This window comes from Anguilla anguilla, chromosome 11 (assembly GCF_013347855.1).
Source record: "Anguilla anguilla isolate fAngAng1 chromosome 11, fAngAng1.pri, whole genome shotgun sequence".
In the NCBI taxonomy this organism is placed as follows: domain Eukaryota; kingdom Metazoa; phylum Chordata; class Actinopteri; order Anguilliformes; family Anguillidae; genus Anguilla; species Anguilla anguilla.
This window is the reverse complement of record NC_049211.1, coordinates 14,579,996-14,598,529: the sequence shown is the minus strand read 5'-3', so window position 1 is coordinate 14,598,529 and position 18,534 is coordinate 14,579,996. Positions and strand designations below refer to the sequence as shown.

General features: G+C 41.5%; 1 protein-coding gene across 11 annotated transcripts in view; it reads right to left on the bottom strand.

Moving 5' to 3' along the window:
* myt1b (myelin transcription factor 1b) overlaps nt 1–18,534 on the bottom strand; it is a 66,605-nt gene that overhangs the window by 32,266 nt on the left and 15,805 nt on the right. For 8 of the 11 annotated variants that reach the window (XM_035382629.1, XM_035382630.1, XM_035382639.1 and 5 more), the window contains exon 1: nt 1,833–1,947. The exons of 1 other annotated variant lie outside the window; for it this stretch is intronic. In XM_035382629.1, the coding sequence (XP_035238520.1) occupies nt 1,833–1,890 (58 nt within the window). In that variant the 5' untranslated portion in view covers nt 1,891–1,947. Of the gene's footprint in view, nt 1–1,832; nt 1,948–18,534 lie in introns of those variants that run through there. 2 more of the 11 variants (XM_035382632.1, XM_035382636.1) reach the window with 1 other exon arrangement.

Genomic DNA, 18,534 nt, shown 5'->3' with positions numbered 1-18,534 from the left:
TAGATTTTAAGTGCTATTGTTTTTTATTTTAGATTTTCCTCTATACGTATACGAATAATAATAATAAAAACAACAACAACAGCAACAATAATAATAATAATAATAATAATAATAATAATATCACAACAACGATACAGCAACAACAGCAACAATAATAATAATACGAATTATTATTATTATTATTATTATTATTATTATTATTATTATTATTATTATTAGTAGTAGTAGTAGTAGTAGTAGTAGTAGTAGTAGTATTGTTGTTGTTGTTGTTGTTCTTCAAACCTCATACCAAAAGCCAATGTGATATTATTAATTCTAACATGAAAACAGTAAGAAGTGGGCACTCTTGAGAATGCCTGTAAATCAGCAAGACTCAACAATAAACTCAATCATTTTGCAAAAACCATTGGTTTCTGTTCAATGAAGCTGCCATTCACGAGGTCCATATTAAATCACAGAAAATTGCAAGAACGAGAAAAATCAGCAGCGACAATAGCAGCAGAAATAACAATAACATCACCAGTAACAATTTTACCAGTCTATGTATAATAATGGCATTGTCATAACTTTGGTTTGTGCATGAATATGCGAGTTTTTGAGGACAAATAGGTAGACAAAATAGTCAGTAATTACGCTTAGACAGCTTTGATATACATCAATACAGCTATAATTTACGTCCTAGTGGTAATCAGTCCCATTGTGTTTGTAATTCGTCTGTCGAAAGACTGTACTCAAACTGTTCAGAAGTTTCGAAGGACAATTCAGAAGTTTTTGCATATTTAATGAGTCTGTACTTCTTCGGTTACCAGCTGGGACACTTTTTTCCCCCTCTGAGCCAATTCTTAAAGCTTAGATGCAGATGGGCAGCCCCGACGCAGCAGACTACAATTAGTGATGGGGCTATATTATGACGGCCGTCGGCCTATATAAATATTGCATACGGTGCCAGCTGAGCGCCCGTATTATGGAAGCCCAGCCCTACGAAGTCCCTCGACAGATGGAACAAGCTGACAGAGAGAGAGAGAGAGAGAGAGAGAGAACTTTTAATAAGCCTGCGGGCTGGCATTGTCTCCATAGATCCCAGAGAACACAAACTTTCTTTTGTCTACTCACTTGTGCTTGGAAAAAGAGTTTTAGAAATTCTGAAGAGGTCAGTTCCAATAGGCGAATAGTTGCAAACTTTTAACGTACAGCAGTTATGGTTAAGGCACAAAACGCTAAGCCTAAGGCATTCCCACGGAAGTAAACAAAATAGCAAGGTGGAAGCCATAAAATCAGATATTAGCTAAACACACTTAGTTCGGGGCGTTTAACAATCCATTTGTCAGAGGCTCTAACTTTTCCAGAAATCTAATTAGCACAACGAATCAACATTAAAAAGTCTTTGTTCTAAACGTATCAACAAGTGCTCATGTTTCATTCTCATGTTGTCATAATTATCGCCTTTGATTCCAAATCCTACATTTTTGGGTAAATTGCACAAAATCTAAAAGTTTTGCATACGACATTCGACCTTTTCAACTCACAAGAAAATTTCAGTCTAAAAATTGCTTTTTTCATATTACTAAATCACAGTCTCCGTGCTAAGCAACGCCAAACAGTTGCCTATTAGTTTTTCAATTGTCATCACATTAAACGACTTTTCACAGAGCTGAACTGAATTAGAACTGACAATAATTAAGTAGACTAAATGCAATTCCTTTAAATATATAAAAACTAAATCAGAACTCTCACCTCTTTCCTTAAACCTATAGTCTCAAATGTTTCAAATAGAACAGTAAAGACGTCACCGCGCAGAGTAAGACAAAGTACTTGAAAAAGTGAAAACAAACCTAGAAAAGTTCCACAGAGCTTCATGTTTGCGGCGTTTCTTCTTCCACGCACGACCATCAGTGCTGAAAAGTTATCTTAATTCTTGAAAAAGTTACTGCCAACAGCATACAACTTATCCGTGCGGGGGGAGTTGGGTGGCGTCAGGGGTAGCGACTGTTCTGCGCCAAGCCAATCAGAGGCAGTCGAGCAAGTAATTGTATCTGAATGCAGCCAATCATGTTAGCCAATCACGGCCACGCATTCTCTGAACTTTTTACAATGGCCATTGAATACGAACACAAAAGGCATGTGGTGTCTTCCACAAGTCAGAGAGGAAGCCAAACTAGTTTCTTCAACCCAGCTTTTGTCAACTGCTTTCACATTTAATATAACACCTTCTTTTTTGTGTGGTGTATGTAGTTATTAAAAAACCAAAAAAAAAACAAAAAAAAAAAACAAAAAAAACGTCATTGTCTAGATGATAAAAACAAATAAAACAATTTATTATTAATCACTATAAACATCCACCCTCTTCAGAAATGATATGAAAAAAATAATAAATGAACAATGTCCAACAAGCGCGTATGCATACAAAAGTGAACAACAGGCACATACAGGTCTGAAAACAACATTGGCAAACTAAAAGCACAATGAACCATATATTTTGAAGAACAAGTCCATCATATATTTCACAGCACCCACTGTGCACAATAAAATATTCAGTGTTTAATCAATTCAGATCGAGTACATTTGATAAACTACATTGATCCCTTTGGACTTATTCACTTAGTTATAGTGTACAAGGAACGCTTTGGCTTCCTTAAAAATATTTTTTTTTCTTACTTGCGGTGTCTTGATATTGGTGATGTCCCACATAAGTACAAAATTAAAATATTGACAGCATTTTGAGTTCAACCATGTTTACAATGAAGTCAGATTATTTGCATGATCAGTACAGTAAGTTCCTATGGGAGTTACTTCTAAAAAGCAGTGACCACATTGACCTGATCTCTTATTGATTGCAAGCAAAGAGGATGGAAGGGGGTGTTAGTGACAATGCTGGATAAAGTTACCACTCCAGAGTGAGTGGCGTCACCATGTGTTACACAAAAGTTGCGGAAGAGGCAAAGTTGGCTTGACTCATTGCTTGATTCTGATCTGGTCATGGGCATCTCACATTACAGGAAGTGCCATCCATGTTATACTGTGTGTTGTATTTAGCAGATTAATGGAATTCATTTTTCCACAGTGTACCTGAAATAGAGTGCTCACACTGCATCTATAGAATTAGAGTTAGACGTTTTGTTCGGTCTTGAAAATTTAGAAAGAAAACTTTGGCCCATAGCCTGTATTTTGTATGTATAACATGCAGAGGTTTGCTGCAAGACAGTTAGAACAAAATAAAAAAATAAAATAAAAAAGTTTCCATTACATTGTGATTTTTTTTGTCCCTTTAGAGTGGTTAGTTATATGTGTAGGTCCCAAATAACCAACATCCGTCATTAATTTGCTGAAGCACAGAACAGTATGTGCAGACAGCGGCCACTTATTATCTCTCTGCAGTCCAGCGTCTGAGCTTTACAGCTGACAATATGGGCTTTATCAAGTTCACATGTGCAATGTATCTTTGAATACATATTGCAGATCAGGTTGGATAAAAGAACAAAAATAAATTTGTGCTCAAACAGAAACTCACTCTGCTTCAGTATATTCAGCTAAGTAAATTATTATCTTCTAGAGTGAGTGTGCCAAAAACACATTTTTTGGAGCTTGGTTTGAAGTCTTTTGCATTTCGTGTTTTCCCAGTACAGTAGATGTTTTGTTGTTTGTTTTGGATTGTAGGTTGTCTCGTTCAAGAATGAACCCCAGAGAGTGAATCCTTCTCCCTTTGGGTCGACTCAAACCTCTCACACCACCGTCGCCCTACTGCTAAACACATCAATCTTTTCTACCTCTACATCAGCATGGAAAATGCTTCCTCTAGCAGGCAGTTGTTTCAGTGCTGTGAATGTGTGTGTCACAGAAGAATAGAGCAGCATCCCCCCCCACAAATAGGAAACTTCATCAGATGCATTCAGAGACAGGGAAGCTCATTTGTTCTATCAAGTGACAACAGCATGTTATTAATCAAACCTGACCTCTCATCTTAGTCACGTACATTCTCAAACTCACTTTTTAAAAGCTCACAGTGGCTAAAAAACATTGTGTCACCTATGCAGGATGTGACTGTGCTATTTAATGAGAGCAGTAGAAATAAATGCTTATGAGCAACACCTGCAGTGTTTTAAAACATATCACCACTGCCTGCACTTATTTATATGGCAGTTTATGTTTTTATATACATTTTTCTTTTAATTAAAATGTTAAAAATAACCGCATGAGACACTGTTTAGACATTCTACAATATTGTAATGGGGTATTGGACTGCACGGTGAGCCTCATCTAAGAGGAAGGATGAGAAAAATAAAACACACCAAACAAGATAGGTCACCTAAATGTGGGTCTGCTATTATTAATCGAGCCTCACATTTGTTTGTAAAGATTTTTTGTTAAAACGTTAGTTAAAATTTTTATCTACTATTTTTATCTTTCAGATGTAAATGTTTGGGGTTTTTTTTAAAAATAAAAAGACAGCCATTCACAATGCAGTCACCAAGGGTAGTACTAGAAACGGCAGCCACGTTTATCAGCATAATGCGAAAGAGAAATGCATGTTTTCCTTTTCATTTACCCAACCCCCTTTAGGTGGCTTTTGCTAGCGACCTGGAGAAGGTGGATCATCACTCAACAAACCCATTAGAGAAAATTGACCTCAAAGTCTCGGCCTACATAGAGCATGCAGTGTGGAAGATGACACTTATTTGCAGCTCTGGGCATGCAATAAAATGTTCAAACACTCAAGAGAGTGCGGCGAGGGATCGCGTTTCCGTTTGTACTCTCGCAAAAAAGAGGCAGAGAAACCAGGCTGCTGACGCTCGACTTTCTCTTTCTCTCTCTGTCTTCCTCTCAGTGGTAGTTGCTGCAATCTATTATTATTCCTGCAAATGCATGCTTTCTTACAGTGTACATCCTAAGTAAATGCTGGACCTTGCACCGATTCAAATGAGTTGGAATTGTCCTCCCCTATAACAGATGGCCCGGTAGATAATGATGCCCTTCGCTGTGGTGTCTCAATGCACCCTCGTTGCTGTTGCTATGGCAAAAAAGGGGGAAAGAACATGTAATGGATTCACTGCTTATTAAATTTGCTTTCTCTGTGCCCTCACAATGAATGCTTTTCTCCCTAAAAGAGTGCTGGCCTTGCTAATGTCTCTGGAAGGTTTTATCTGAGAATGCCAGACACCCCCTTATATTATTCCTGAACCTCGAACACTCATTAACCTATTAACTTTAAGCCCCCCAAGAGAAGGCTTTCACTCCCATTCCACCCCATGATGCTATAGAACGAGTCCCTGAACTCTGACATGCCCCCCAGCTGTCTGGGAGAGGAATAGAAAGTTTAAGCAAACACAGACCTAAGTGTACACAAAATGACTAAAATGAGAACTTCCAAAATAGTTTTTTAATTACAAATCTTTCAATTCGTTATATATATATAATTTTGGAGAATACAGGATAATAATGAAAAAAATAATAGTGAAAGGTAATAATGAAAAAATAAATACAATGTAAATGCCGCATGTGTTGCATAGCCACCAAGAGCCTGGCTTTGACTGATTATCAGAAAGAACTGGGAGAGGTAGCGGAGCAGAAGTGGCTCAGGTTGCACCCGTAGTTGTGCACAAAGCAGGGCTCCTCTGTGATGCTACTCTCTCAGAATGAGATTTCAGAGAGCTGAAAGACATTGTGCTCCATTGATGACTTCATTGCTCTGATGTACAGACAACAATGGAGTCTCTCAGCTGCCTGAAACTAGTTTTTTTTCCCCAAAATATTTAATAGTATCAGTGTCTGCTCCTTTTTTCCTCTTCTACTTAGCTTTTATTAAAAAAAAATCAAAAAAATGAAAATGCTGCTTTAAATAGTTTAATGCCGCAATAACCGTGTTATGGAAAGATGAGGATGACATGCAGGCTTTATCATTGCCTGAATCTTCTGAATAAATGGTGAATAAAAGCCTGAAACAAATCACAACTGATTAAAAAATAATTATTTATCTCACTGATGCAGAACTTCATATACCACTTATATAATTAATTTTCTTTTAAGATAATATAAAAAATTTATTGCATTAGTTAAATTATATTTGAACTCAGCCTTACATTCCTAGCCAAGGAAATACTCATAATTGTCATCACCATCACTATCATGAGTATGAGAACGAGTAGCATAAATATTAGTGGTAGTAGAAGCAGCAGAAGAGGTGGAGTTGCTACTGCTAGTATCAGAGATATTACTGTACATATGGAGGAGGGTCAGACAGAAAAAAAGACCGACAACAATGCATCTCTGTTGCTGCCTCCAGCTCCCCTCTGCCCCCGACCCCAGTTTGCAGTTTCAGTAAACTGCAGAGCACAGTCTGGTCCGGTTGCCAGGCCTCATGAATGTCATCTGCGGGCCTTTCACCGACAGATCTACAGGGCTGCAGGGGAGCTGGGTCAGCCCTGCCAAAAGGCATCTCGTCTCTATCTGCCTGATGGCCAGGCCTAGCGGGAACAGCCTCCCCTCTGCCAAAGCCCAACCCCCCGCCCCGCTCCCTCCCTGCCCCTCCCTGTGCTGCAGCAGCGGCAGCAGCAGGCTGGGTAAATAAGGGGTCTGAGCAGCGGTAAATACAGGCAGCACTCCACAAACAAGGCCTGATTACAATGACAAAGGCCGCCACACTTTTGGGTGGAGCTTGCAGCAATTTGAGGCCGCCAGGCCATTGAGTGAGTGGCATACTTAATGGGCTTTGTGCGTGAAAGAAAGGCCCTGGCTACTGGGCCCAGCTGTCACCGTGGTGAAAATCAGACCGATGCAGCTCTCCTCTCTTTCTTAAAAAAAAAGAAAAAAAGAAAACCTTAGTTGGCAGACAAAAAAAAGAGAAACCTTTGGTTTAAAAAAAAAAAAAGAATTTAAATGTAGAGTCCTGAATCTACAGCAATCAAATCAATCTGGTGGAAAAAATAATAATTAAGGCCAGGGTTTTAAAAACTGTCCTTTGTCGGTGCTGAAGTCTCATTTTGTGTCTGAGCAAAAGCAAATTATTGCTTCAGTAGGGGGACAATTATGTTTGCTCAGTTTATGAGAGTTATTAAAGAATGCATCGTTTGCTACAAATTAATACAACAAAGAACATTGCATAAAGGCTGTAATATGCAGTGCTTGGCAAAAAAGTGAAAAGTTCAAGTAAAAAGAAAATGCTTGACTTTTCTGGGTAGAAAGGAAAGGAAAATAGAGGGAACCACACTTCTGTGTACAAAAAAAAAACAAACAAAAAAACAAACAAAAAAACAACAACGACTGCACATAGTTATAAAACTTGCAAACTTAATGACAGTAAGTAATGCATAAATACTACAGAGAATGTCTCTTTTAGCAATAGATGCTATTGTACCAAATATCTTTGATAAGCCGGTCGTACCACTAAGCCCTGGAAAATCAGCTTAGCAGATGTCCTGGAGTATTAGGTGGCTTGTTTCAAAAAGTGAAAATGAAAACTATGGGTGGGGGGTGTTGCACATCCAGATCCTCAAACACTGGTTACCGCAAACCCTCCAAATCTTACTCAAGATACAGCCACCCCTCCCCCCTCCCCACACCCTAAGCATGCCTTATTACAAGCCTTTCACTTCTGACTCCCTCCTCCACCACCTCACCCTCCATGTCTCTCTGCAGGGTGCAGCAGCAATGATCACGCCCTCCCCCCTGCACCCCGCCACCCCTCCCATTCCAGCAGTCGGGACATGGCTCCCCACATTAACTCAAGCCATGTGTTCCCCTTGTTTCACGTCAGATTACAGACTGTAAAGGGGAAAGTAGAAAGGGGGGGGGGGGGGTTTGGAAAAAAAACCAACAAAAAACAAGAATCCCCAAATATCAATGGCAATTATGGGGCCACCTGGGCTCCCGGAGTGCTCAGACTTGAGGCCGTCACTGTGGACTAATGGCTGCACATTTTTGGGTGGCTGCACATGTCCCTGTTACCATGGGCTCAGGACCTTCCCTTCAGCTGGTACAAAGTGGGGGATTTTTGAGGGCATCTGTATGCAAATTGCATTATGGTATAGAAAAATAACTGGGGGAAGGGCAATGTATGCTATCAGCAGGATACACTCGTCCATGCAGGAGTTCTATTTCGCACAGCGCTGTGACTAGCATTCTTACCTCTCGTGCTACTCCAGCGCAGCTCGTTTTGACAGTCCTGAAATATGCCCTTACACCCCTCCCCCTCCACACATTACTTACTGTATGAGAGGTGCCTGTTTGGAATGCTCCGTGCTAAATATGACCTTCTATTTGGCTCATCCATCACTGTCCCACCTCAGAGGACCTACGCTGGCGAGGGGCTGTGTATAAATAAGAGAATCACACAGACTTGTGTCATCCAGTATAGTTCATTAAAAGGTGCTGGGGCTCGTTTACAGCAAAACAATTAACATAGGGAAAGTGACTGGTTAGATGTTGCAAATATTTATTATTCAGCCATGTGAAGACCTCCTTCTTTTGAAGCTTGCAATCATTTCTGGGAAATACTCTAAGAGCACATCGGGGTGCCTGATGAATGTCTTGTAGGACATGCTTGTAAACCCCCCATGAGGCTTTTCCTATCCAGCTGTGAGGATGCCAAGGCTGCTCATGCACAGGTTTATGCGTCCGCGGAAAGGTAACATGGCCAGGAGGAGGGAGGATGAGGCTCAGGAAAAGAAAAGAGAGAAGAAGACGCTCTGACTTCATTCATCTGTCTTGTGATTGTGCTCTCAGGACGAAGAGACACTGCCTGATGGGTAATTGAAGCAGTCACAACACAGATCGGGGGGCAGTGTCACGCCACGCCCTCAGCCCGCCACGCTTTCCTCCAACATGCATGCTGTGACACGCTCGCCCCCCGCCCCCCCCCAACCCCCCCCCCCCCCCCCCCACCCGCTCAGACACACAGCCTGCACGCTCTCTCCCTTTCTCTCTCTCCCTATCTCTCTCCCGCTCTCCGTCAGCCCCTCAGCACAGGGAGGGTTCTCAGTGAGGCGCAAGGTTCTCCTCCTCTCCTCGTCTCTCTCCAACTGGCTCTCCTCCAGTTTAAACAGAAGGCTTAAAAAAGAAGTGGGACCCATGAATAATTCATGGGCCCTGTAATGAAGCGAGTACACTCTTTAAAGTGTTTCTTGTGTAATGGAGTTTCAGGGACAGAGCTATCATTTTCTCTTAATGGTGTTTTCTACGCTACTCCGTGTATTCCTCACCCCCCTCCCCTCAACACGCTCACACCCGACGGTGGTCGCTGTGCAGTGTACAGAAGGCGATTACCAACAGCTGCTGGAGTTTTGTTGCGGCAAAGTGTCCAATTTTCCCTCCATCATTTAAGGAATAAACAGAGTGCTTGATAGAAAAAAATGAGCTGTATGCATTATTGGTCATTGTCATTCCGGAGAGGGTGCACATATTGCACAGGACCTCGGGGGTGGGGGCCGTCTGAATGGCTGTGCTTCATGCCACAATAGGCAGCTACATGATTCTGGATGATTATCATCAGCAGCAGCAGCTCACTGCGAATGTGCCACGCGTTTGGCAGCGATCTTCATTACCAGCCAATAAGCCCCACACCAGATTGAATTATCTCTCCTCCCTCAGAATAACACCAGTAAAAGTGTTTATACATGCTGGCAGTTAGTCATTGCTTTTGGCTCCGAGGCATACGCAAGCCTCTCACCCAGGAGGAAAGGCACAAACAGCCCTGCATGCCTTTTTAGCAGCTAGCTAAACGAAGGAGCCGCAGGAGCCAGAGACCGTGCGCCGCTCTCTTCACAGGCAGAGCCGTAAAACAGGGGAAGGGAAGGGAAGAGGGCAACTGGCACACCGCAAACCTCTACCTTAAAACGCAGCTGCGGGAGGAAGCGCAAACAGAGTTCCCTCGAAAAGCAGTGGACAAGATGGCTGTCGCTAGATTATCAGGAGCAGAGATTCCATTGTCTGGGGAAACTAGTTTCACTGCCCCTTTTCTTAAAGACGGAATTTCCCTGTTGAACTCTTTCCAGAGCGCACCCTGTACAAGATGCACAGGACAGACCTGATCTCACAGGCATGAATCAAGTTGGTTACTAAAGAAAATAAAGAATTTGCTAAATATCAAGGGTTTGAAATGTGCCTCTCCTGTGATTAGCCCTGGCACACTAAATAGGATATGCCTGATCAGTCAGGGGCTTTGTAACAAACCACAAGATGAGATGAATGAGATCACCCTTCGCAGAAGCAGAAGATTCTGCTCTACACCTGATGCAAGCTCTTCCATTGTGTGTTCAGTGTTTTTAAAAGCAGACTGCTGAGCACTGAAAGATCAGCTGAAAAAAATATATCTTGACCTTTACTGAACAGAGTCAACAGGTGAGCACTATCAACTGCATCTGTGCATACAGAAGGCCTGGGTACAGGAGACAGGGAATGAACCTGTCATTCTCTTTTAATCTCTCTCATTTTCTGTGCAACACCTGCTGTCTGTGGCATGGTGCTGTTAGGACTATGCGTTGAGACAGGAATGCTAGAAAGTTTTCTTTTCTTGGGTGGAAAAGAGCATTCAGCTTGTTTTCGAGCAAACAAACAGTTGGATGCGATGACAAAGCCAAGCTCAGCACCTGCTAGGGCCTTTATTCAGCGTTCAGGACCCAGACTATACACATTAACCCAACCTCTCAATGACAAAGCCCCTCTGCTCTGTGGCCCTCCCCTCTGCTTCAGCAACCCGCTACACATACACCCGTCGTAACCCACCCTGCTCCTGGTGGTCTACCATCCTGTAGGTTTTCATTTCAACTCTCATGTTAAACACCTGACTATACTAATTAGCAGCTGAACAAGATCTCTTGCTTCTGAATGAGGTGTGCTTTATTAGGCTTAGAGTGAAGACCTCAAGGAACCACTGACATACACCTTTAAACCTCACACAGATCAGCTTTTATGGTGTAAAGTCACAAGCATCCAAATATCATACAATAGCACACAACTGCTAACTCTGAAGCAACGAAATACAATGGAAATAAAGAGCTTACACAAGCAAGTGCAACCAATACTGAAAAAAAGGCACAGGATCAATGTTCATAAACATGCAGCGAGCCTGTATAGAGATATGGGCAATATCAGCTGACGGTTTGAAGGGTACATGTGATACAGTTGTTAGAGCACCTCACTCCTGATGCAAAGGTCACTGCTCCAAGTCCCCCTGAGGAGACTGCGGCTGTCTGAGGCGCAGTCATGTAACACAGATGCTTGCAGAACACTGCACTGTGCATCGGTGCGTTACGGAGTATGTAATATGAAAGAAGGACGTCTGCGCAAATGAAATACAGTATATTCCTTTTCTGAGTCTACTCAAATTGTTGTTTATAGGGGTAATCCAATTTAGATGCTGTGCATACAGTGCACGGGTGTATGTTTGAATATGTGCGTTGTGCATGTGGGCTGCAACCGTGTTTTCATTTGTGAGTAGGGGTGTGTGTGTGTGTGTGCATGTGTGCATGTGTGTGTATATGTGTGTGCATGTGTGTATTATAGGTGTGTGTGTGTATATATGTGTCCATGTGTGTAGGTGTGTGTGCATGTAAGTGTGTATGTGTTTAGGTGCGTGTGCATATATGTGCGCCTGTGTGTAGGTGTGTGTGCATGTGTGTAGGTGTGTGTGCATGTATGTGTGTATGTGTTTAGGTGCGTGTGCATGTATGTGCGCCTGTGTGTAGGTGTGTGTGCATGTATGTGCGCCTGTGTGTAGGTGTGTGTGCATGTATGTGTGCATGTGTTTAGGTGCGTGTGCATGTATGTGCGCCTGTGTGTAGGTGTGTGTGCATGTATGTGTGCATGTGTTTAGGTGTGTGTGCATGTATGTGCGCCTGTGTGTAGGTGTGTGCGTGTATGTGCATGTGACTGAGAGAGGTGGGGGTGGGGGTCTGTGGAGCTGTATAAACACACAGAGACACTTAGTATTCCAGCCAGCGTGGCTCACGTCTGTCAGGCACACTCGCTGGGATCTGAGCGGGCGAGATTGAAACTTTGAAGGCCTGAAATGTTCATGCTCATGCCTGCATGCAAATGAAGGAAATGACACTCTATTTTTTCTCGCTCTCTCCACTGTGGCTTTGAACACATTACAGGAGAAGGGGGGAGATGTGCAAGAGCAAATATACACAAATCTGCTCATGTGCCGAGGAGGGGGAAAATAGAAAAAAAAAAAAAAAGATGAGCACATATGTTGCCTCATTTTTTCTGCTTTAAATAATGAAGGTTCTTTTACATCACGGCCGGTTGGGGGAAATTGAATTGCTACACACCCCATATCTATTGATGGAAATCTCTGCAGAGATAAAGTTCATTTCAAAATTCATTCTTACTGTGAAATAAATGAGTTTGCAGCAGCAACAAGGAGCATCGATCCACACATGTTAATGGAGGCACTGTGAAGAACACTGCTCTTCGACCAGCTCTCTGGTATTTCTGACAATGGAGCCTAACAAGATGAAAAGAACAAAAGCAATTCACAGAAAAAAAATGAGATGGAAAAGATCAAGGGCTGCAGGGGGAGTACTGGAGAGGGAGACCTGCATGCAGGGACTAATCCTGCCATTATACCCATCCACCCACGGGGCCACAGAACACATATACTGTAAATAACAGCACACCAAAGTCCGTCACGACCCCCGCATGCCCCACAGTTTGAATGTTTAGGAGAATCTGGTCATGGGCTGGTAATATAATATGTTCACGTCAATCTGGTAATGAAATCAGATCAGGGCTCAGTGTTCAGTCTTTATTTCAGTGACTGGTTTGCAACCTAGTGAGATCAAAGGCATTGGTAATATTACTTGCAGCCTCTTAGCCTTGGAGATGGCTAGAGCATATCTGTGTATACATATAGCTTGTTTGTGGTGCAAACATCATGGCAGGGTCTGACACAGCGAGCCATCTAAGTGCTGTGCATGCAGTGAAACACAGCTTACAGTGAGAAGATCTCCTGGAGGCTTAGGTTAGCTGAATTGATGGTTGGAGACATCATTTCACCGAGCTGTTACACTGAGCTTATACGAAAACGAAGCATCTGTGGTTAGCCCACAGCTTGCTATTCCTTGGCCAGTCTGGAGAATACATGTATTGCACTCAGGTACAGCTGAACTGCAGGCAAGCTAGGTCAGTGGAAGTATACTTAATCTTCTCATACAAATAATACAGTGCATGCTACAAGATATATGCACACACATAAAAACAAATGCACACAATGAAACGGAGATCTGAAAAAAAACAAAACAATTCTGGTCAATTTCCATTCCCCCAACCCCCAGCTCTTTATTGCCATTTGCCATTGTCCTGCCTGCATTTTCTAAAAAACTTTGTGCAATCTAAACAAAGTGCTCTGTATACTCCAGGGAGAACAAGAGAATGGAATGCAGTAACAAAAGACTGGATGATGGGGAGGGGAGGTGGGCAGGGGAACTGAAACAGAGGGACACAGAATCCAGGAGGACAGCAGAGTGTGTGGTACCCGCCTGGAGCCCAAGGCCGCGGCCCTGTCCTCCCGCATGAGCCCATTATCCCGGCCAGCTGCTCAGAATGCAGCCTGCTGGTCCGAAAAGACCAAAGGAGCCGAGTGTAATTTATTTACTCCGCACAATAGTATGTTTGAACAAGCTCCAGAATATCAGGCAGGGGAGGAGAGGGGTATATGGGGGTGGGGGTGGGGATTGGGGTGGATGTACGGAGGGGGGATGGGGGCACAGAGCCCTGGAGAAGGAAAATGATCACAACCAATGTGCCAGGGTTGCTCTTATAAACCGGATTAGTGGCACGACAAGAAATGCATACATGGGGAATTAAGTAGAAACGTTCTTAATGACCTCATTGCTGAGTGTTATTTTAAGTGCTAATGCTCAGATTAATTATTTACAATTTTGAAAATCCTGATTCATTACGTATGAATATGCAATTAACTGCCCCAATGAAATTAAGTCGCATTTTGGTTACATTTTAAAACATTTCTTGCTGTTCGGCCACCGAAAAATGACACGGTGACACAGCAACATTAGCATGCATGCTTGCTCTCCAACATGAAAGGGGGTACGAGGGTCAGTTTGAGTGCTTCACAGCAGACCCCCCTCCCCCCTCAGTCATGTCTGTGAGCACTTCCAGGTCATGCTCTGGCTCAGCAGGAAAGCTGAGCTCTGGACATGGGGCAGTTTCACTGTTTCACCTCTGACCTGGCTGGTACCACAACAGCCCCTCTCTGCTATCTTTCAGGAAGAACAGGTGATTGAGGCCAAATAACCGCAGGTCATATTTTCCTGCTTGTATTTTATGCTTTGTAAAGAAGAGGCTATCCAAATAAATAAAATTATTCTATTTTAATTATAATATCCCCAAAAATATGTTTGTTTAGATTTTATATGATATATAAATTATATTAATATGGGTTTGAATGATTTTCAGGTTTTAAAAGAATGCCTTTGAATGTTCATCCATGTTATGCGTTCCTCACTGATTATCATGGTGGTGAAAGTTGCAGTGGATGGGTGGGTTCTGTCAAAGGGAAAATCCCCTCAATAGGGCTTGTTATGTTTTGGATTATTCCCCAAGAAGCACCGCCGCAGCTTCTAGTAGCTGAAATCTGCGCAGATAATAGCATGTGCACGCCGATTTCGCTTCATGCATTTAAACTAGCAGGTTTCAGCTCACCTTATCTATTTCAAATAGTGTGCGCTCTGCTCTGGTCTGTGCTATTTTTCCACTCCTTTCATTTCCCCCATTCTGATCAGGGGCAGGGGGTTATGAGCACTGTATTTAGTCGCCATGGAGACCGCAAACACCCCATACAGAATATTTCATATGGAATAATAATCATCCAATTGTGCTGCCTTTGCTCCTGAACAAAACAGAACAATTTCACGTCAACGGCATAAAATGTTTTACAGAGTCGTATAAATGACAACAGCATGCTAATGTCTCATTTTGACGTATTACTCCACAATATCTGGGACAAAACAACGAACAACAAAAATAATATCAAAGAGACAGGCACAGTGGTGAAGATGGTGGCAAGAAAAAAAAAAAACATCACCTTTAAGATAATAATAATAAAGACAATCAGAGTACTAACATGAGGGCATAACATATACTCATGAAAATATACAATACCATTTGAATTAGAGTTTTGCTGAAAAATATGTTTAAACATGATAAGCCTAACACAAAATGTACTTTGTCACTGATAAAGCAATTCACTTTCCATGTGTATACACAAAGGGTTGGCTTGATTTCCTATTGCAATCGATTACAGACTGTTGAATTGTTCATTGTCCAGAAAGAATCATAAACAACTCAATATACCCTACCCATGGCTTGCAAATGCTGTAAACATTCCCAATTACAATACTACAAAATAAAACGGAATGGCATTACCCAGCGAGGGGGAAAAGCTTGTCTCCATATCGTTCTTCAGCCGTAGAGAGGATTACTTATGACCTCCGACCCTGTAGGGTCAGCATGGCCAGGCCAGGAGCTCTTGCTATGCGTGAACACGTATCACGGCCTGTGCAACAGTACTTCACACCCACTGAAGGGCCAGCGTTACATGAACCAGACCTGGCAGTCACTCCTCCCTTCATGCACCATGCTACCTTTCCCACCTTTAGATAGAGCTGCAGTACTGACTCATCTCAGAAGACTGAGGCATCGGTGATCAAGCAGCACTATGTGTCATCTATGGGATGCAATGGGACCCCTACCCCACTGGTTAAGTGTCTTGAATAAGAGAATAGTAATGGGTGGTGGGCTGCAATGATAAAAAAGCAAAAGCTGGAAGCACTGAACTAATCCTTTTTTTAAATGAAAGAAAATAATAAGGTGAGATATGACCATATACACTGTAAGATATAAAAGCATATGCTAGATGAATGTCATACGATGTAATATAACATCTGTCCTTAAATTACAAAATGTGGAAATAATTGAGTTGCTGGTAAAGCAGATATTTTGTCAAATTTTAAATGGGCCATTGCCTCTGATGGCTACAGTATAAATATCTATCAATGAATTCCATAGATAGGTAGACAAGAGGCAGACAATAAGAGTTATGGGCAGAATAGCCAGACTATATATTTATTTATATGTATATATATATATATATATATATATATATATATATATATATATCAGAGGTGGGTAACCTGGCTTCAAAGAGTAAAAAGACTGACCATGTATTTGCTCCACCACCATGCACTAAACCAGCTGATCATAATAATTAGTTCTCCTATCATGCTGAAGAGCTATGCTAATTAGAGTCAGCTGGTTTAGTGCATGGTGTGGAGCAAATACATGGTCAATCTTTTTACTCTTTGAAGCTGGGTTACCCACCTCTGATATATATATATATGGGCACGTTACTCTCAGGATCATCTCTGTATGCATGAGCGGGCAGAATCAACCTTGCAAATTAATTTGGAGAGGAGTAATGAGAATCTGCGCTCCACACAGACCCGATTTCACAGTCACATCATTACGATAAAATAAACCCCTGCCCTAATGTGGAGCTCGCCAAGGTCAGCCGCCATGTCGCTTAATGGAAGCTGACAGGTGAAAAGTGCTGTCCCTCACTTTCCCATTAAAGTTGCATTTTTTTATGTTGTGCCCCAGAAAAGACTACCACAGTACAGCCTGTTAGTGTAAGGGGGAATTATTATTATTATTATTATTATTATTATTATTATTATTATGGGCGCAGGTTATGGACATCCTCATGAGCACTTGCACCTTCTGTCATCCAGTCACTGAAATGATGCAATGTTTTTAATTTAGTACAAAACTATAATAAAAAACATTTGCACGTTTTATGTGTGGAAAATACATGTGTAATAGTCACGCAAAATGCCTAATAGATTTGAAGGAAACATTTTCTGAGATGATTTGTTTAATCAAGGTGTGGAATATCTCAAAAGAAAATATAACTTTGAACAACTGCCAGTTGCTATCTATCACCTGAAATCATAAAACCAAACGACAATGTCACAAGTAAGAAAATATAATTAATTGAGTTGTCATACCTAAATTGTGAATATTACAGTATTAACAAACAAAGACAATCTAGTTTATTCAATTACTTTTGAAACCACAGTGACTTAAATCCAGTAAAGTTATCTAGTTGGTTGAACCAAGCATTAACAGATCTGTACAACAGGTTCCTAGGTTAGTATCTGTATGTTAAGCACTATCACATGTAGATGTATTGGCTACAATAGCACAAAGTAGGATTAGTAAATGTTTGCAGAATGATTCAGACATCCCTTTAATGGCATTTTTCCCCATCTTTTGTCTGTGTAACATTTTTTAAACACCCTGAGTTTGGGACAGATCCAAATGGACACCATTAAAAGGAAATATTCCACAGCTATCCTTTTCTAAAATGACTATAATACACATGGCAATTTGTGACAATCGTTTGGTTGAGGCAAGCCAGTACAGTCAATAATAGCCATGCTGACACCATTAAAACATAATTTAAACCGTTCTCTGTGACATATCTGCGGGAGAATGAGTTGACATCACTCAAAACCACATATTTTTTATATTAATGAAGTGCCATTTAGTAAAATTTCTTGTTCTCTGACAGACTCTATTCTTGAATTATTCATTGTTTATTTATTCTGGCAGACTTCTCCTCCCCATTTTATTTCCCCCTTTAACTGACAAAACTCCCTTTAACCTCTATGGATTGTGTTATGGGTTATTTGAATTGCCTGAACTTTTGACAGAGGTATTTTTTTGTAAAACTAAAATTTTATTAAGCCAGTCATGTAATACCACCATGAAGCTATTTTGACTCTGAAACCATTAATAGAACGATAGGCCACAATGTCAACAAAAGAACATCCATTTTGAATAACCTGCAATGAAAAAGACTAGCAGTGATTGAATAATTTTTTTTTTTTTTCACAGTTAGAAAATATGTTATTACCAAGCAAAGGCCAATTTCTGACATGGAATCTCCCAATGGTGATAAAAATGGAACACTTTGTGTCACAGAAGGGAGTGTTGAGTGATGAGTGGTGTGCACCAGCTGGCAGTTGCTGTACCCTGCTGGCCTTGTTCACAAGTTCAGTGCTTCACTATGTCTTGATGGAAACAAACTTTAAATGACATGATTGGTTATGAGGCAGCGTTGTCTGGAGGTGCTTGTTTCAAAGCCAATGCCCTATTTTATACGGCTGCTTCATATGAATCTTGTATCTCACCAGTAACCACTTAGCACTTCATCTTCATCAATAACCACTTGATTGTGATTCCAATTTGGTCATTTAAATATTTCATAACTGAAATTAAGATTTTTACTCCAATGCTATCGTCAAACAATTTAGAAAACCATACAAAAATTCAGATATGTCCAGTCACTGCTCGGTCCTCATGAGACCACCTTTCCACTAACAGCAGGGCTGTTAGGAGAACTGTACAACTTCTGGAGCGGTGCAGGCAAGCCGCAGATTTCCTGATGAGACATTATGTGAGAAGCCAGTGAATATCCTGCTGACTGAAACCTTCCCACCACGGCCAATGTTCTCAGAC